The sequence below is a fragment of the Macaca fascicularis genome, chromosome 5 (assembly GCF_037993035.2).
Source record: "Macaca fascicularis isolate 582-1 chromosome 5, T2T-MFA8v1.1".
Taxonomy (NCBI): domain Eukaryota; kingdom Metazoa; phylum Chordata; class Mammalia; order Primates; family Cercopithecidae; genus Macaca; species Macaca fascicularis.
The window spans coordinates 45,571,059-45,592,152 of NC_088379.1; the positions used below are offsets into that span (position 1 = coordinate 45,571,059).

Genomic DNA, 21,094 nt, shown 5'->3' on the forward strand with positions numbered 1-21,094 from the left:
AATTTTGGAAATGAGAGTGTAAAATATTCATTATTTGTAAAAATGGTCATTATTCTATATCTTATCTTTCAAATATTAGCTCTTTTATGAAGTATTTCTCAGTCTTAGGCAGTTTTATCAAAACTCTGTCAGATATTGTTGTAGCAGTTGGAAAATAATTACATTTTTTTTCGTTCTTCTTATTTCAGACTGTGAACTCCTCAAAACATTAGTGACCATTCCAACCAATAATCCTCAAATTCAGCAGATTTTCTGACATACACCACACACTCAAAGAATAAGAAAAAATGATTAAAATAGTACCAGTAATGATATGTTTAATAGTCATCAAATTCCCAGAATGGTAACTCAAACTTACCTCCTATATCTGGACGAAGTTTATTGTCATAGCCTTGAAGCAATGAATTCAGAATTTGTGTGATATCTCCTTCATGAATTTTTGGAGCCAAGACCCAGGTTTTGTTCACTGTTAAATCCTCATCATCTTCATCATCTGCCTTATCAACACTAAATAATTCAAAGAAAAAATGGATGGTAGAAAGTTCATTCAAATCATGTATGAAAGTATAGTTTAAGGATATTAGAATTGAGTAGGAAAGTCATAATGGCAGACAAAAAGGTATTACACAATAACATTATATTTAGTAAGACCAACACATTTGTCATACAAAGTGCCCTGACATAATACTCAAAAAATGAGAATTCTGTGCCAGAAATACACAATATTAAAATAATAAAACACATTTTTAGCACTCCCACAACTGTCATTAACATTCATAAAAACTATTCCCCCAAAATATGACTGGTGTCCCCTAAATTTGCATAGCGTACAATCTGTACACCCATATGTGGTGACCTTAAACCATCACAACCAAAATAAAAATTAAAAGGTAAAGAGTTACAGGAAAAGATGTAATAATTAGTCTGGTAAAATGTATAGAAAATGGATGGGTAGAAAAGAAGACTTAAGAAAAATTGAGTAAAGACAGGTTTGAATAAAAAGGAAAACATTGTTGTACATACTGTTGCTCATTTCTTTTAAGTCGGAAGAACCCAGCCATCTTTTTCCAAGAACTTTGTCAAAGATTTTATGATCATCAAATTATCAATAGGTGACTCATCTTGCACATATATTTGGGAGGAAGCATAACTATCACATTTTACTAGAAGTGATAAACATCTCGGACTGGCCTGTTCTCTTGTATTCAAATGCTTGATGTATTTCTTAGCAATTCAAATCAGCTTGATAGGTTAAGGATAAAACGAGTGGGGGCTATATTTGCTAAGGTGTTTAGAGTCAAAGCAAAAGAGTTCTGAATAGGTACTGTAGAAAGCATTAGGTATTTACTGCTAGAGGGAAGCACATCTTTGAAATATATGCGAATAACCTGGAAAATTACAGATTTACTTGATTTTACCAATGTTATTTTTATAAATGAGAAAACCAAAGACCACAGAAAAATAGCAAAAACACAAATCTGTTTATCAGCAAAACTGAGACTCAAGTATTACCTCTCCAACGATTGCTTTCTTATACACCTGTGTGCTTAAAAGTGAAAAGATTCAGCTGACTTCTGAATTATGATAGAAACATCCAGTAATAAAGGAATTCATCAAAAGTAATAAATTACTCTTCTCTTTATTGCCCATATGTAACTCCATCTTCATTTGAGTAAGGTCATTCTAGACTTAACAACACACCTATTTTAGGAAATCTCTCATTCTCCAGTGAAAAGGGGTCCGAAAAACTAAACACTAACACTGGTAAAATCAAGTAAATCTGTAATTTTCCAGGTTATTCGCATATATTTCAAAGATGTGCTTCCCTCTAGCAGTAAATACCTAATGCTTTCTACAGTACCTATTCAGAACTCTTTTGCTTTGAATCTAAACACCTTAGCAAATATAGCCCCCACTCGTTTTATCCTTAACCTATCAAGCTGATTTGAATTGCTAAGAAATACATCAAGCATTTGAATACAAGAGAACAGGCCAGTCCGAGATGTTTATGTTGGACTACCCTGGCCTTGAGAGAAGTGTTATTACTTTTGATTGCCACCTCTTTGGTATTTTTTTAGTGCTGTCCTCTCATTTTGTGAAAGAAAGTGGAGTGGTCAAACAAATCCTGAATTCTCAGTTCCATTTCCCAGATATCAGCTGTAACAACCTGGGTATCACATCTGCTTTGTTGGCTATCTGTGCGATGGTTGGTGGACTTCATTGTATCATCAGATTCACATTGCCCTCTATTTGCTTTTTGTGAAGATGTTTTTGTTAAGATGCTTATGCAGATGCTTGTGAAGTTAAAATCTTTATATTGACATAAAAAATTTTATGAGATTTTAACAGCATAAATTAAAATTTTACTTTCAAAGAATTTACTATATTATTTCATCTTTATAATAATTATATTAATAGTTATCTTCCACAGATTAATAACTGTACTATTAACAATGTTTCTCCTCTTCTTGTGAAATAATTATGCTTGTCACCCCACTAACTTTTAACTTTCCTGTAATCGGTAATAATCCTTCCTGCAGGAGGATTATACATTCCTGTCCTGTTGAACTCAGGTCTCACCCTGTGATTGATTTGGGCTAATGGTATATAACTGACATGCATCACTCCCAAGCAGTGGGTTTAATAGCAGTGAAGTTTATTACATCTCTCTTGTCCTTCTGCCAGGTGATACGCAGTCATACTCAGAGGCTACTCCATTACTTCACTCTCAGAGTGAAGGTGACATGGACAGAGCCACAGCTGAACTAAAATGGACATGTAATCTGAGTGAGACATAAACATTTAGGGTTGGAAGCCACTGGGATTTGGAAGTAGTTTGTTACCACAGCACAACCTAATGTGTCTTGGCAGATAGCCTCCGGATGGTCAATTTTATTTGTAATGCTTTGAGAATACAAATCGAGAGATGTTAAGTAACGTATGCCTCAGTTCCGCTATTCCAAATTTCAGCAGTTTCTCCCACCACCAACACCTTAGTTAAACAATCTTAGCAAAATCTCTGCCAAAACAATTCTGGCCCCCTCAAGTAAATATATCACTAAAGCACATAGAATGTGCTATTTACGCAACCTCAAGAAAGCTTTCTAGTAGTCAGAGGCCAGCTCTCAGACCCCAAACCCTATGGTCCTTCTATTACCATATTGCATTACTTTGCAAATGAAGAAAAACTCTGTAAGAAGTGGATTAACTTGGTAAAATCAAGTAAACTCTGTAATTTTCCAGTTATTCACATATAATTCAAAGATATGTTTCCCTCTAGCAGTAAATACCTAATGCTTTCTACAGTATTTATTCAGAACTGGGATTCTGATACCTGGTAGAACTGGCGCTACTCTGGTGGAACTGGGGCTCTGATACCTACACTACACAATGAGCACACTATAATATTGTTTTCAATTTGAGATACACTTATATATGAGTAAAAATGCTTTGAGCTTGTACTTCTAAGGATGCATTATTATAAAGTAATTACAAAACTTCACTTATAACCCTATATAGATTCCTGGAGAACAGATCAGTTAACATATTTTTACTTAAGTACATCATTACAGTAATTATTTTGCTCTACTAAACTTGTGTATAGTATAGAAATGTTGTTATATTATTTCCTTCCAATAATTTCCTATTATTTTCTCTAAGTAAATAAGTACATATAAGCTGAGGAATTAGAAATACTGAGTTGTCACATATTCTCACTTATAAGTTGGAGCTAAATGATGAGAACACATGGACAAATGGAGAGGAACAACACACACTGTGGCATATCAGAGTGGGGAGGGTGGGAGGAGGGAGAGGATCAGGAAAAATAACTAATGGGGCCTGGGCTTAATACCTGGGTGATGAAATAATCTGTAAAACAAGCCACTATGACACAAGTTTATCTAACAAATCCTTACATGTACCCCTGAACTTAAAATAAAAGTAAAAAAAACCTGAAGTATTAAGAATCCCTGTTGGTGTGTGCTTCTGGAATGTTTGATTTCCTAATTGGACTTGTTGAGATATTGGCAATAACTTAAATTTTAGGTTTTCATTCACCTCCAAATTTCAGTTTTATGGAATGAAATATCTAGTAGGTATGGCAAACCACTGCACATATAAGCAGTTGATCTTTCCTTGAATAACGACTGAATCAAGTGGAAGATTTTAGAAAAAAAACAAAAGCCTTTTCTGTTTTTTTTTTAATACTAGCAATATTTTGGTAATCTAAAATCCACATGCTGATAGTAATTTATATTGCCCTCTTCTCAGGCAGTAGAGAATATGAAAATTGACCTCAATAATACTACAAAGTTATCTTTCCTCAGTTTTGACAATAACATAAGAGAAATTTCATTATAGATAATTTATCTACATCTTTTCTCTAAGCTATCTAAGTTATGTTCAGAATATTCATGAATTACTTTCAATATTACATTGGCGTTATTTTGGTGATTGAAAAGTACATCATAATTTTAAAAACATAGTACTTACAGTGTGTTTGATGTCCTGATTTTTTTTGGAAGCTGGGAGATTTTTGCAGCAGTTACACGTTTTGGATAACTATTTATTTGGAAAAAACAGGTATGATTTTTTAAAAAATAATAATTTGAGAATTTCTTAAAAATTAATATACCTACCTTAAAATGAGAAAATATAAGATTATAGAATTTCCAGGACACACAACTATTAAACAATAGACTCATAATTTAAAATAATGCTGATTTAATTTGAAGACATATTTTCTGCTTCCTTAAAGTTTTCCTGGCACAATGTATACTTTTATTGAATAATCTAGGGTGATTCAGTTTTGAATTTCCTAATTCACAAGACCACAACAAAACCTATAGTACATAGTCAGCAGACACATTTGGATTGTATGTGGCTAGGGTAGTCTCAGCTCTTGACTCCTGAGAAGGTAGAATAATAAACTCAAGGAGTTGCACACTGTATGACAAAAAGAGCACTGTGATATCAATCTCTGACCCAGTGTTTTTATCCATCTGTAGAGATAATACCGGGTACTAAAAATGTGCCAAGTGCTAGGACTACAAAGACAAATGAAATTATAATCTTGATCTAGATGGTCTCATTTTCTAATAAAGGAGAAAACATTTTCAATCAAATGACACAGAAAAGCATCAGACATTAAGATGCTTATCATAGTATTATCTATGATTGTACAATTTTTTTAACAATAAAAGCATGTTTAAATCACGATTTCTCAACAAAAAATACACACCTATTGTTTGTTGAGAGTCTGTAAAAACATCAAATTATTTTCATAATTTAATATTACATGAAAAATAACAGAAAACAATTTGTTTTAATTGTCATCTATGTATAAAGTGGCTTAAAAGATTTGATGGAAAAATAGAATAATGTATACACTCAATATTCTATACTAGTGAGACCATATAATTTTTTTGTATGTTAATAGTATCTGGAAATCTTCATGTACACATTGTATAACATAAATATGTGAAAAAGAGTTAATTTGACGTGAATGCCTAAGAATGAACTTCTTCTTATATACTAGATAGTGCTCTGAAATAAAGTTCTAATTATAAAATGAATAACTAAATCGAGTATTTTAGAGAGAGAGGTAGAATATCATATTCTCTTAAGAAAATTATTGTGGCAGTCCTGAAAATTTGCCACTTGGTTCTCCTGCTGTGAGAACATTAGCTGCCTGCCAATACTAAGGATGAGCCCCGAGTCTGCGCCAGACCCAAGCTGTCTCAGGCTGCTTTCTGTCAATAACTGAACACAGTAGGAATATTAATTCAGATCCATTCCTGCCAGACTAGGAACCCCTCTGAAGGACAATTTGTGTTGGAGGATTCCTACTTGCCTGGACAAAACTTTCTTAGAGGGTACTGCACTCAGATTCTTTTGATCCAAACTACTTCTCCCCCTGCCCTACTTTCATATGTTTCAAACATCTTTTTTTACCTGAAGCCTCTCTTGCTACTCCCTCCTCCTCTCATTTATCTTTCCCAAGCATTTCTCTTTTACATGTCTAAGGCCATCTTGACATCTGTTTCTCAAAGACTTCTTCTCACATTCAATTGCAACCTGTACTTATTTACTAAAGAAAATATTTGAGTCACTTAGTATATGATTATTATTTCCTTTTGTCTTACTAAACTCAGTTATTTTAATGTATCATACAGATTTCTTTGATGACACAGGAAATTACTATATGTGAAACAAAACCTTTAATAACTATATTACTCTTCTATATAACAAACAAGAGTTTCAAATTAATAACAAAGAGTTAATTTAAGTAATGACAAGGCATGCTTTGCCATAAAATTATGAAGAAAATCCATCTTTATTGCTAGAGAAAAAAAAAATATGCCTACAGAAAGTCAGTCAAATAATATAAATTATTTTTCATGCATAAAGTAAACATTCATTGAGGTTTGCCCAGGAAAATCTTGGTTTACACTTGTTGTCCTGAAATGATTTTTAATAGCAGCTTCTCATCACAAAATGGCCTACTTTAGATGATTATGCAGTCACCCTATATTTCATTCATATAAAGGTTACTACAAACATCCTGGTTCTGATACATGAGGGAGCTTCTTCTATTAATCTGTTAAGAAACCACACATGAAACTCAAAGTAGCTTACTAAGGTGCCTGAGGAATGTGAGTAAATCCTGAAGGAATAGTGATAGACTATTTTCCTCCACAGTGTGAAAAAAAGTTATAATTGCAAGTGAAAATGATTGATGAGGTCATTTACATAATTCATTGGAAAAAAAATGACAGTTGCTACTTGTACTGAGTATATGTATGGAAAATTCACTGGATAGTAAATATAATAAATATTTTGTCACCGGTACTTCCTCATAAACACTTCTGGGTTAATTGGTCATTATTTCCTCACAGGGAAAAAATCCACCATGTTTATTAAAATACTTATAAAATTTGGTTATTCATATTGTTACCATCTGAGGTTATCATATCCCTCTTTTTTAAAAGTAAGTGGGGCTAACAATATTTTAATAGCAAATTAATCAGTGAATCAATATAAAACCCAGATAACAGGCAGATATATTCAATGAAGAAATCCAAATTTTTGCCCTTTATAATTAGAAAATAAATAAATATGTTCAGAAATCATGACTACCACTATTATTCTTGTCATTTGAATGTGATTGATCAGACTTAATTTTGAGGGTCATTTTGCTACTCCTATTATTTTAATATTAATAAACATAATTGACTGCATGGTCTTGCTATCCGTATTCGTGCCAATTTAGATAGCTGAGAAAAAGCATAAGTGGTTAGAATGAAACAAAAAGTACAGGTACATTCTCAAAACTGATATTTTATGTATTTTTATATAGCAATCAGGAACCAAATTCAAGTTATGATTAGTTACATGTAATCTCTACCAAAGTTCTATATATGTTAAATTGTCAGCACCCACACCAAGCATTTCTAGCAGCATACAATGTTTGAAGTAAGAGCGTGTAGGTATCCTCATGTCCTACTCCTTACATTAAAAAATAAGGAAACTGGATTTCTAAACATATAAATGACTTCACTAAGGCCTCCCAGCTACTTAGTGCCAAAAATTCCATATAATTATTATATTCACATGTAAAATGATTACAATGATTCAAATGTATCAATGATCATACTTACCACATTATATATTAGTTACTTAGAGAAATGACTCCTACTCAAAACATACATAGAGGTTGTAGTAAAAGGAAGTTACGAAGTGTTTTAGAAACTCTTAAAAAGTAGATAATGATGTAACCATCAACTGTCTGTGAAACCAATACTCAGTTTAAGAAGCAAAACGCTCTACATTCTTCTCCATCCTCAGAGATTATGAATGTTATGATGAATTTATTGCCCTGTTGTAGTAAATGTAATAGCTAATATGTTACATTAATGAATGTTAGTTATTACATTTTAGCATATAACTATGTAACCCTGAATGACACAAAGTTACATATAGCCATAATATATTATTATGTGTAGTCACATAATCCCTTTTTCCAATCTGTTGGATATGAAATAGTATCTAATTTTCATTGCATTACACTCCTGTAGTTATTATAAAATAGAACACCTATTTATATGTATTGGGCATTTTGCCTTATGTAAACTACATTCTAGGTGGGATTTTAATACTTTTTAAACAAATATAACAAGTATTTTATTACATTTCATTTGATAGATATCTATTAGGTGCTTATTGTGGGCTGAGCATCCAGCATTTCTGGATGCTGGGGATGCAAAGATGACTAAAAGCAGCCCCCAGAGGAAAGCTCATGGAAAATAGAAGGCTTAAGTATTAGTATTAATCTTTTAATGGTAGTGTGGGATTTGAACAAATCATTACAAATCTTTGAGGCACAGTTTCCTCATCAAACTTTTAAGGCTTATATTTCTATAAACCCTTAGGTAATGAATATGTATATATATCAAACATTACTGTATTTATAAAAGGTAATTCAGAACTTCCTCCTGAAAATGGTAAAGTGGGCACGCTATCCTTCCTTTTTCAGAAATCAACCAAAAGTGGCATGGAGACAGAAAATCAAATTCCCAAACTCCATTTTTTATAAACAAGGAGACTTCAGAAATCCAAAGCTCAAACAAAGAGAAGGACCATAGATATCTGAGGAAGCTGGTAGAATGATCATTTCTAATTAGGGTCAGGGTAAATTATTGATACAAGATCAACAAACAGATGCACCATTGGCAGATGTAGGTCATCTCTAAAACTGGCTTGCAAAAGAAAATGAAAGTGAAAAAGAAAAAAAAGAAAATGAAACCAAACTGGCTTACAAAAGCAAACGAAGCAAAAGTCAATTTGCTGTGGCTGAAGGAAGAATGATACAGTCAAATATACACACTGCTGTTTTTTCATAATGTGGTAGAAGATAGTCCAAGCACTTTGAATAGCCCTATAACTGCCTATCTCGGCTGCCTGTACATTTAGGTGATTTGGAGAAAATGTGGAAATTATTTTAAGTTACTATATATGCAAAACAAAAGGGATGTTTTAAAAAGACAATTATTGATTTGAGGGAACATTTTTAAGTTCAGAAAAATTATTACACTATATAACATGATTAAACTGTAACTATATTTATACAGCCATAATTAATTTGAATGTCCAATATGGGTTTGATCAACATCACATTATCTCCAGACACATAATCTTCTAATTTTCTAAAATTACTTACCTGTATAGATAAATACGTAAGAGTTATACAGACAGATGATAGCTAGCTAGCTAGATAACTAGATAAATAGATAGATAGATAGATAGATAGATAGATAGATAGATAGATAGATGATAGATATTCTCTACAAGTTAATCTCTGTATGCTCTTTTCTTTGTATTGATTGTTTTTTTAATCATCAAAAAGCAAAACAAGTGAGGAAGCCGTATTCCAACCAATTAGATGGTTAGAATTGTTTTCTTCTCCAGGTTACAGTAGGTCTTTAATCTTCTTCCTGAAATCAGTAGTTTTATAGGCACATTTGAGTATGACCACCTACTGAACTATACTTTGACCTGGTATGAAAACAATCAACAGGCGGGTTCCTTAAGCAGGTGTGTTTATAGCCCCAGGTCCTTTCTCAGAACAGGGTAGACACCTGAGCCCCCAGAATTTAGCCAGCCTTTCATTCCTGACAGTGGAGAATTTTAACCAACAAATGCAGCAATAGCTAATTTGTAGTGCAGCCCGTTTAAAGGCATAACTAGAGAAAGAAGGATTTTCTGCCACCAAGAATGCCCCATCCCCAGCTTTCCTGATGTTTGGTTGATCAGTCCTTCATTGGGTCCCAGGTGATACCCCATAATTAGTCATTTATGTATTTACATTGGTTTGTTTGGTTTGTCTAAGTGCAGTTTTGTAATTTAAAATGAAAAGAATCTTATACTACAAAAGACTTTGACAAAGAGTTAGAAAAGCAAAACTTCTTCCCATTGTTTTATTTTGCATTGGAAGAAAATGAGATTTACTTCCTGATAATATAATATAGCAAGATCACTGTTAATAACTCAAATGTACATAAACACTCATAGCTTAAACACAACGAACGCTTGGTTCTACTGTGCTCAACTGAATTAAGCTCAGGATGGATAATACGTTAAGTTCAATAATTAGGTATATGAACTTCTCTTCTCTCACCTAACACCTTTCCTTGTGACCTATCCTGACCTTAGAAACAGTTCATTTTCAGTCTGGTTTTTTTTGTTTGTTTCTTTGTTTGTTTGTTTTGTTTTGTTTTTATAAATGAAATAAAACATGGCGCTTACTATAAAAATTTTTTCAGCTGGGTCATTAAGCTGGATATAAAAAAGAATCAGGAGTGAGGAAGAATCTGGCATGCATGGTCACCTAATTCATCCTTCCAGCTCCAAACGCAACTACATTTACATCATTTTTTTAATTAAAAAAATTGTGGGTACAAAGTAGGTGTACATATTTAAGGGGAATGTGAGATGTTTATATACAGGCATACAATGTGAAATAAGCACAGCATGGAGAATGACGTATTCATCCCCTCAAGCGTTTATCCTTGGATACACGTAATCCAATTACAGTCTTCAAGTTATTTTGACATATATAATTAAGTTATATTGACTACAGTCACCCTATTGTGCTATCAAGTAGTAGGTTTTATTCATTCATTTTATTTTTGTACCCATTATGTGGTTTTACAATTGTCTATTGATCTTTACTGTTGAATATTATTTTCTTTTCACTTGTCATTAGCTAGAAACTTATTATAGTTTGCCATTTATCAGCAAAAGCTTTATGAAATCATATAAATTGATTAATATACATGTTCCCGAGATAACACCTTATAATAATGTACACAATGCTTTAATTTTAACATGATTATAAATCTTACTATTTAGTATTTTAATGCAATCATTCTAAATTCTACACACACAAATGTACACATACACCATCCTCATTGTCACTCAGTTCCTTCCTTTCTTGTTTCCTTTCCTTCTCTTGTTCTTCCTCTCTCTCACCATTCCTCCCACCTCCTTTCCCAACCTCCTTCTTTTTCTTATTGCTTCCTATCTCCCTCCCTTTTTTCTCATATGTGAATTATGATGGTGATACTAAATTATATAATTTTGAATCATTAAATAGAAATGATGATTCTCTTGACATTGCCTTTGGAGATATCAGAAATCCTACCTTGTTTTAATTTATTTTCTTCAAATATTCTGTTAACTTGTTGTTACTCTACAAAAGTCTCATGTTCTATAAACTTTCCAACCAAACAATACTTCTACTGAAAGCTTTGACATTTAAAATAATTTATACCTATGATTATTTTTAAAATTAGATGATTATCAGTATACTATTCTACAAGTGGTGATGTAACTTAATTATAATAAGAGGAATCAATAATAGAATAAGTATTTACTTATGTATTTGGTAAAATGTTTATGTATATGTGATAGACAAAAATCTATTCTAGAGGAGATACGACAAAAAAATGGGAAGGGAAATCAATAGGTTTCCTAGCACGTTCTGCACATTTTAAATATTTATCAGAAGGAACATTACTGGATTAAGAAAATGTGGCACATATACACCATGGAATACTATGCAGCCATAAAAAAAAGATGAATTTGTGTCCTTTGTAGTGATGTAGATGCAGCTGGAAACCATCATTCTCAGCAAACTATCTCAAGAACAGAAAACCAAATACCGCATGTTCTCACTCATAGGTGGGAATTGAACAATGAGATCACTTGGACACAGGAAGGGGAACATCACACTCCGGGTCCTATTGTGGTGAGGGGGGAGGGGGGAGGGATAGCATTGGGAGATATACCTAATGTAAATGACGAGTTAATGGGTGCAGCACACCAACATGGCACATATATACATATGTAACAAACCTGCACGTTGTGCATATGTACACTAGAACTTAAAGTATAATTTTAAAAAAAAGAAGTATAGAAAAATTCTTATGTTACTAAATTGGAAATACTTGGGAAATATTCTGTATAAATGATGGTAATAAGTACGGAATGAAAAAATTCTAAGAAACATATAGTATTGGGGAATTTTTGGCTAGAAGGGAACATGAATGAATACTTTTTTCATACACATTTCTTAAGCCAGGAAACAAGACAGTTTATATGTCACTAAATCTCCCTGCGAGAAGTGGTGTTTTGCACAGTCACTTGAACCAGGAATTGATTTTGTTCAATTCACATTTGCTTTGCTTAATACAGTCCACTCATTCATCAGTCAAGTAGGAGCAAAAAGTTGAGTTTCTGTTGTCAAGAATCTTAAAATTTGTTCAAAAGTAAAGAAATTCACTCATTCACAATGATCTGGTAACAGAAGTTTTGTGCTAAGATTCTGAACATATTAATCCTTACCACTATCCATGAGTGCGTGGTCCTTTACCACTATCCTTAACACTCTCCATGAGTGTGAGATTTTTGTTTATGGATGCATCTCTAGTGACTAGAGAAGTGATGGGCACTAAGTTGGCACTCAATTATTATTTGTTGTATGAATGAAAACATGAACGTGGATTTTATAAGGTAAGCATTTTACCTTAATTTTATAAGTGAAGATCACTCAGTTTCTAAGAATTTTAAATAACTTGCCAAAGTTCTTACTATTAGTAAGTGGCAAAGGAAGAATTTATCACAGGTAAAATTCTTCAGGAAGACTCAAATTATTTTAAAAAGTCTCCTTTGGATCTCTCTAATTCTGCCCTTGCATTGATAACATAGTCTATTATCAAAACAACACCCATAGTGATGTTTTTAATATACAGATCATGTCATATCATATCTATGCTCAAAACCCTGGATCTTAGTTGGAGGGTTTTCCATATCTCATAGGATAAACAGTGTCTCCTCTAGTTTTTAGAATATTTTCAGTAGAATTCGTACCAGGTTTTCTTTGTATGACTAGTAGAATTTGGCTGTGAAAAGCCCAGGACTTTTTTTTTTTTTTTTTTTTTTTTTTGATTAGTAGTTTTTTTCTTCTTCTTTTTTAATACTGATTCAATTTTGAAACTCAATGTTGGTCTGTTCAGGGTTTTAATTTCTTCCTGATTCAATCTTGGAAGATTGTGTGTTTCCAGAAATTTATGCATTTCATCCAGATTTTCTAGTTTGTGTGCCTAAAGGTGTCCATAATAGTCTCTGAGGATCTTTTATATCTCTGTGAGTTTCGTTGCAATGTCACCATAGCCATTACTGATTGTGCTTATTTGGATCGTCTCTCTCTTTTTCTTCGTTAATCTAGCTTTCAGTCTATCAGTCTTGTTATCAGTTTAGAGAAGGTTTCATTGATTCTTTGTATAAATTTTTGGGTCTCAATTACATTCAGTTCTGTTCTGATATTAGTTACTTCTTTTCTTCTGCTAGTTTTTTGGTTGGATTGTTCTTATTTTTCTAGTTTCTCCAGGCACAATGTTAGATAATTAAATTGAGATTATTCTAACCTTTTCAGGTACACGGTTAGCATATAAACTTTCCTCTAAACACTCCTTTTTCAGCATAACAGAAACTTTAGTATATCTCTGTCTTCATTTATTTCAAAGAAAGACTTTTTTATTTATCTTTTAGTTTCATTGTTTACTCAAAAGGCATTCTGGAGCAAGTTGTTTAATTTCCATATAACTGTGTTGTTGTGAGAAATCTTCTTCATATTGATATCTATTTTTATTCCACTGTGGTTCAAGACTGTAGATGGTATGATTTTGGTCTTTTGGAATTTGTTGAGATGGTCTTTATGGCTGAGCATGTGGTTGATCTTGGAGTAGGTTCCATGTGCAGATGAGAAAAATGTGTATTCTGTGGTTGATGGGTAGAGTGTTCTACAGATATCTACTAGTTCCAGTTGGTCAAGTATCAAATTTAATTACAGAATTTCTTCGTTAGTATTCTCCTTTAATCTAGCTAATGCTTTCAGTGGGGTGTTGAAATCCTCAACTATGATTGGGTGACTGTCTAAATTTTTTTGTAGTTCTAGATGTACTTCTGTAAATGTAGGTGCTCCAATGTTGGGTGCATATACATGTAAGGCAGCTGAGTCTTCGTGTTGAATTGCACCCTTTATAATTATGCAATGACCTCCTTTGTCCATTTTTACTGTTGATGGTTTAACGTTGTTTTATCTGATGTAACATAGTGAACCCTGCTTTTTTTTGCTCTCTGTTTGTACAGTAAAACTGTCTCTAAACTTTATTTTGAGCCCATAGACATTATTACCTCTGAGACAGGTGTCTTGAAGACCGCAGATGGATGGGTCTTGTTAATTTATCCAACCTGCCACTCTGTGCCTTTTAACTCCTCTCTAACTAATTCTGAAAAGCCAGCACCACCCTGATACCAAAACCTACCAAAGACAATGAAAAAAGAAAACTACAGGAAAATACATTTGATGAACATAGATGTAAAAACCCTCAAAATAAATACTGGCAAACTGAACTCAACAGTACATCAAAAAGTTAATTTGTCACAATCAAATAAGTTCTTTCCTAGGATATAAAGTTGGTTCACCATACGCAAATCAATAAATGTGATTCATCATATGAGCATAATTTACAAAACACATAATCATCTCAATAGACATGGAAAAAGCTTTACATATAATCCCACATCCTTTCATGATAAACACCCTCAAGAAACTAGGACTTGAAGGAATATACCTCAAAATAATAAGAGCCATCTATGACAAATCACAGCCAACATCAAACTAAATGGTCAAAAGGTGGAAGCATCACCCTTGATAACCAAAACAGGACAAGGATGGCCACTCCTACCACTCCTATTCAACATAAGATTAGAAGTGCTAGCCAGAGCAATAAGGCAAGATAAAGAAATAAAAGGCATCAAATAGAAAAAGAAGAAATTGAACTATCTCTTTTTAGAGAGTTTATGATTCTATACCAAGAAAATCCTGAAGCACTCCACTGAAAGTCTCCTGGAACTGATAAACCACTTCAGTGTAATTCAGGATAAAAAAAATGTATAAAATTCAGTAGAATTTCTATAAAAAAAAATGTTCAAGCTATGAGTCAAATCAAGAATGTAATCCCATTTACAATAGCCACAAAAATAATACCTAGGAAAACATGCAACCAAGGAGGCGAAAGATCTCTACAAGCAGAACTACAAAACACTGCTAAAATAATTCACAGGTGACTCAAAGAAATGCAAAAACATTTCACATTCATGGATTGGAATAAACAATATTATTAAAATGGCCATATTAGGCAAAGCAATTTACACATTCAATGCTATTTCTATTAAGGTAACAAAATAGTTTTACACAGAACTAGGAAAAACTATTCTAAAATCCATATGGAACAAAAAAAGAGCCCAAATAGCCAAAGCAACTCTAAGGAAAAAAAGCAAAGCCAGAATCATCATATTATCTTATTTTAAACTATATGATAAGGCTATAGTAACCAAAACAGCATGGTACTGGTATGAAAACAGACACACAAGCAAATGGAACAGAAGAGAACACAGAAATATAGCTGCACACCTAAGACATATGATCTTCAACAAAGTTGACAAAAATAAGCAATGAGAAAAGGACTCTCTATTCAAGAAATGGTGCTGGAATAGTTGGCTAGTCATATGAAGAAGACTGAAACTGGACCCTTATCTTGCACCACATACAAAAATTGACTCAAGATAGATTAAAAGTTTAAATATAAAACTTCACACTGTAGTAATCCTAGAAGAAAACCTAGGAAACACTGTTCTGGATATCAGCCTTAGGAAAGCAATTATCGCTAAGTCCTCAAAAGAAATTTCAACAAAAACAAAAATGGACGTGTGAGATCTTATTAAACTAAAGGGCTTCTGCACAACCAAAACAGACAACTTACATAATGAGAGAAAATACTTGCAAACTATGCATCTGACAAAGATCTAATATCTGGAATCCATAAGGAACTTAAACAGTTGAAAATCCAACAAATAAATAGCCCCATTAAAAACAGGCAACAGACACGAGCAGACATTTTTCAGAAGACATAGAGGTGGCCAACAAACATAGCAAAAAATTTTCCAAACCTCTAATTGTCAGAGAAATGCAAATCAAAACCACAACAAGATATCTCACACCAATCAGAATGGCCATTACTAAAAAGAAAAAAAAAAAAAAAAACAGATATAGATTAGGCTGTGGAGAAAAGGAAATGCTTATATACTGTTGATGGTAATGCAAATTAGTTCTGCCAATGGGGAAACAAGTTTTGAGATTCCTCAAAAAACTTAAAACAGAACTATCATTCAACCCCAGCAATCCCATTACTGGGTATATATCCCAAAGAAAACAAATTATTCTACGAAGAAGACACATGCATTCACATGTTCCATGCAGCACTGTTCACAATAGCAAAGTGATAGAATCAACTGATAGGTGTCCATTAGTGGTGGATTGGATAAAGAAAATGTGGTACATATACACTACGCAGCCATAAAAAAGCCATAAAAAAAACAAGAAAATTGTGTTTTTTGCAGAACAGAAAAGTAAATGCCCCATGTTCTCATTTGTAAGTGTGAGCCTAACATTGGGTACTCATGAATATAAAGATGACAGCAAAAGACAATGGGGACTATTAGAGAAGGCAAGGAGGTATGGGGTAAGGGTGGAAATACTAACTATTGGGTACTATGATTCGTATGTGGCTGATGAATTTATTCCTACTTCAAAGCTCAGCATCATGCAATATATGCAGGTAACAAACCTGCACATGCATCCGTTGAATTTAAAATAAAAGTTGAAAATATAAAATAATAACTACAAGGACTACAAGCAATTACAAGGCCCCCATATTTGGTCTCCCACTTTAAATGCTTATCTCCCCAACCCTCACTTGGCATGACTGAAAGCTTCACTCACTTCTAGTATTTGTTCAAATATTATTTAATATTTGAAGCCTGTCTGATCACTATTTACTCTTCTATTCAAATTCCACACTTCCTTGCCCAGCTTATTTGTTTCCATATGTATTAGTCCGTTTTTATGCTGCTATAAGGAACTGCCCAAGACTGGGTAATTTATAAAGAAAATAGGTTTAATTAACTCACAGTTCAGTATAGCTGGGAAGACTTCAGTAAACTTACAATCATGGTGAAGGCAAAGGGGAAGCAAGATACCTTCTTCACAAGGCAAGAAGAAGGAAAACTGCTGAAAGGAGGGGGAAGAGCCCCTCATAAAACCATCAGATCTTATGAGAACTCACTATCACGAGAACAGCATAGGAGTAATTGCCCCCATGATTCAATTACATTCACCTGGTGTGTCTCTTGACAAGTGGGGATTATGGGGATTACAATTCAAGATGAGATTTGGGTGGGGATATGAAGCCTAACCATATCACCATAGCTCTAATTTAATTATAAAATCCTATACATAAATGATAAAGGATGAAATAGTTTTAACCCATTAAATTATATTTGCCCATTTGGACAAAAAGATAATTTTATAAGTTCCAATTTATATATTTATGCTTATTGTTTACTGTGTATTGCTCCCTCCTGAATGCCAATTCCAAAATGGTAGAAGGTGTTTTATCTCTAGTTCATGGACACATCAAAAGTTTCTAGAACAGCATCTGTCACACACAGGGTTTCAATAAATATTTGTTAGTAAATAAATATATGTTGTCTCCACAGGCCCTATCTGTGATCTGTTGTTCATGACAAGTTACGTAATATTTATTTACAACCATCAAACACATTTTCATAAACACAGTATTTCAGGGAAAAGTTCCAGAAAAGAAACGTATGATTCTAATCTTTCTGAGTAGAAGATACAAGATACTCTCATGTCAACAACTATAAGAACTAGTTTTTTAAAGGGTAGGAAAAATCACTGATTTTAGACTTAAAATCAAAAAGTAAATAAATTTTCTTTTTTGCCTTCATGTTTGAGCTACTAAATTCTTTTGTAGAAAAGTTCCTTTCTAGGGTTGTAGCTCTGAATAATTTTTACTGTACACAAAGCTGCAGGAAAGCAAAAAAGGTAAAAGAGTGATAAATAACAGCATTATAGATTCAAACTTGCAGAATTTTATTATATGTGCCGCTGAAGCAAGCACTAAACTTCCAGTGTTTTAAAGAGGTGAAATGATAATCCACTCAGTTCTATGATTATTTTATGAGCACAAAGAAAAATACAATGGAACCTATCACTTAACATACAGAGAGATGCTTTGAAAACTTGAAATGTTCTAGATCCTTGAGGAATCGCCATACTGTTTTCCATAATGGTTGAACTACCATCCCATTACTGGGTATATACCCAAAGGATTATAAATTATGCTGCTATAAAGACACATGCACACGTATGTTTATTGCAGCACTATTCACAATAGCAAAGACTTGGAATCAACCCAAATGTCCATCAGTGACAGATTGGATTAAGAAAATGTGGCACATATACACCATGGAATACTATGCAGCCATAAAAAAGGATGAGTTTGGGTCCTTTGTAGGGACATGGATGCAGCTGGAAACCATCATTCTTAGCAAACTATCACAAGAACAGAAAACCAAACACCGCATGTTCTCACTCATAGGTGGGAACTGAACAATGAGATCACTTGGACTCAGGAAGGGGAACATCATACACTGGGGCCTATCATGGGGAGGGGGGCGGTGGGAAGTGGGGAGGGATTGCATTGGGAGTTATACCTGATGTAAATGACGAGTTGATGGGTGCAGCACAGCAACATGGCACAAGTATACATATGTAACAAACCTGCACGTTATGCACATGTACCCTACAACTTAAAGTATAATCATAATAAATAAATTAAAAAAAAAAAAAAAAAGAAAACTTGAAATGGCAGAAGAGCACCAAGCCTAGAATACTAGGTAAGTGTGTCCCTGTATGCTTCCAATCTGTCCTGTGATTAACTCTACCATGCAGTTAATCATATTGTATCTTAATTACTTATTTATTTATGATCCTCTCTAAGCTTTAAGCAATTTGAATGTATTTAGGTATTTAAATACCTTAGAGCCTAAAGTATTTACTGTGATACCCCCAGCACCTACTCCTAAATCTGATACATAGTTTGTGCTCAATTTAATAAAAATCAATGAATAAGCAAATGAACAGAAAAAAAATTTAGAGCTTATTATGTTATTTTCAGATAAAATTATCATGAATCAAGAACATAACTAAAACTATAACTGTGGTCCTTGATTTAAAAATTAGGTAGATAACCTAACATAAAACTAATTTAAAAAACGTAACTTTCAGATTCTAATACTAAATCATCAAAAATAAAAACAGAAGAAAAAAACTTACTCATTTGACAATGACAACACAACATATGAAATGATTAAGCAGAACTATAACAGGGAAGGTATATGTCTTACGTGAAGAAGACTAAAGACTTTATTAAGGAACATAAGGACAGAAAAAATAAAGACAAAATAAATATTTTCGCCTATAAAAATATTGTTAACGTATGATTCCTAAATTTGTGATGCATTTAATATAGGTTTAGTCAGAATCTCATCTTTTGTGTTTAACAGGTTAAAACCACTAAAATTAAGTAGAATAATCAACATGAGAGTTTATAAGATATTATTTAAAAAGGGAATTCTTAGATGGAAATTTTCAGGCAAGAATAAAAAGAAAACAAAATAAAGTTTCTGTAATCAAAGCCTTATTGTAGCAATAAATAGTGAAAACAAAATTAAGCTTTCAAAATAAGATCCCAAATATATAGAAATATAATATATGATAAAAGTGAATTATCAGTTTAGAAATAAAAGAATTATTCAGTAAATTGTGTTGAAATGCTAATTAGCTCTTTTTGAAGAAAATAAAATTAGATTCCCAACTTACACAGTAAATTGCTATGTATTATGCATAAAAAGAAACTGAATAAAGAATAATATTACTAAATTATATTATTTAAATTATATTATTCAAATATATTGAATTTAAAATATATTTAAAATGTTTTTGACACTTGGGGTAAGAATGCCTTCCTAGGCAATATGTAATCAAACCAGCAAAAGAATAACTAACTGACACACAAAACTTTAAAGAGAACTTATGGTTGGAATAGGACACTTTGCATAAGTCTAGAGACAAAACATTAATTGGGAGAAAAATATGTATAAAATATTGATATATAACAATTTAAGAAAGAAAAAGGCCAATAAATATAAAAATGTATGCAAACATTTTTTGGTAGTAAGGGAAAATAAGTTTAAAATGTGACAACAATCTTTAGCCATCACATTGGCAAAATATTAAATGATCCGTTATATCTAGTACTGAGGATAATATGAATAAACGGCATTTTTATAACAATTAGTAGAAAATGGAATTTGCTTTACAGTAAATAATTTGGTAATATTGATCAAAATATTGAAATTAAAAGCACATATATATGGATATATGAACATAAAAATAATGTTAATGACAAAATATAACAAAATATATTAAGGAATAATTTCATGTTAAAATTTATCTATCATATAAAATATGACATAGTCATTCAAAAAAGAGGTAGAATAAGTATACTGATCTAGAAAGGTATCTTTGATATTAGTTACATAAAAAACTAGTTAGATTTTATTTGTGTTTTTAAGAATACACATGTATGGATGCACACAACACACACACACATGCATACATATACATCTGCCTAAATTATGGAAAATTCTGGAATTAAAGGCTATAAGTTCCTAAGTAGTTATTTTAAATCAATAAATCAGGTTCTATTTTTTCTCCCAAATCAATGAGTAGTGCCACCAAACACACTCTCCCCTTGCCTCAGGACCACACCAACTCACCAACCCCAGGAAAAAGAGATGTTATTCTAGGTCCTTCTCAGGAAAGAAACAAAAAAGAGAACTATCAAAGTAAAAGATGGGCTATTTCCTTCTGTCCTTTCACCATTGTTCTTTTGTTCTTCCTAGCTGCAGAAAGCCTACCAATATCTTTCTGGTAGACAGTACCAAACTGTATTATTAAACTTTCTCTAATTTTAGCTTTGTCCTTGTTAAAATTATAAAATTTAATCATATTTTCTTGTAAAAGCAAGGTAAATAACATGTA

The 21,094-nt window shown here is 32.6% G+C and overlaps 1 protein-coding gene across 1 annotated transcript in view; it reads right to left on the minus strand.

Moving 5' to 3' along the window:
• The window catches only part of GABRG1 (gamma-aminobutyric acid type A receptor subunit gamma1), an 84,859-nt gene that overhangs the window by 55,103 nt on the left and 8,662 nt on the right, over positions 1 to 21,094 (minus strand). The window contains exon 2 of the mRNA XM_005554807.5: positions 359 to 507. Within this exon, the coding sequence (XP_005554864.1) occupies positions 359 to 507 (149 nt within the window). The remainder of the gene's footprint in view (positions 1 to 358; positions 508 to 21,094) is intronic.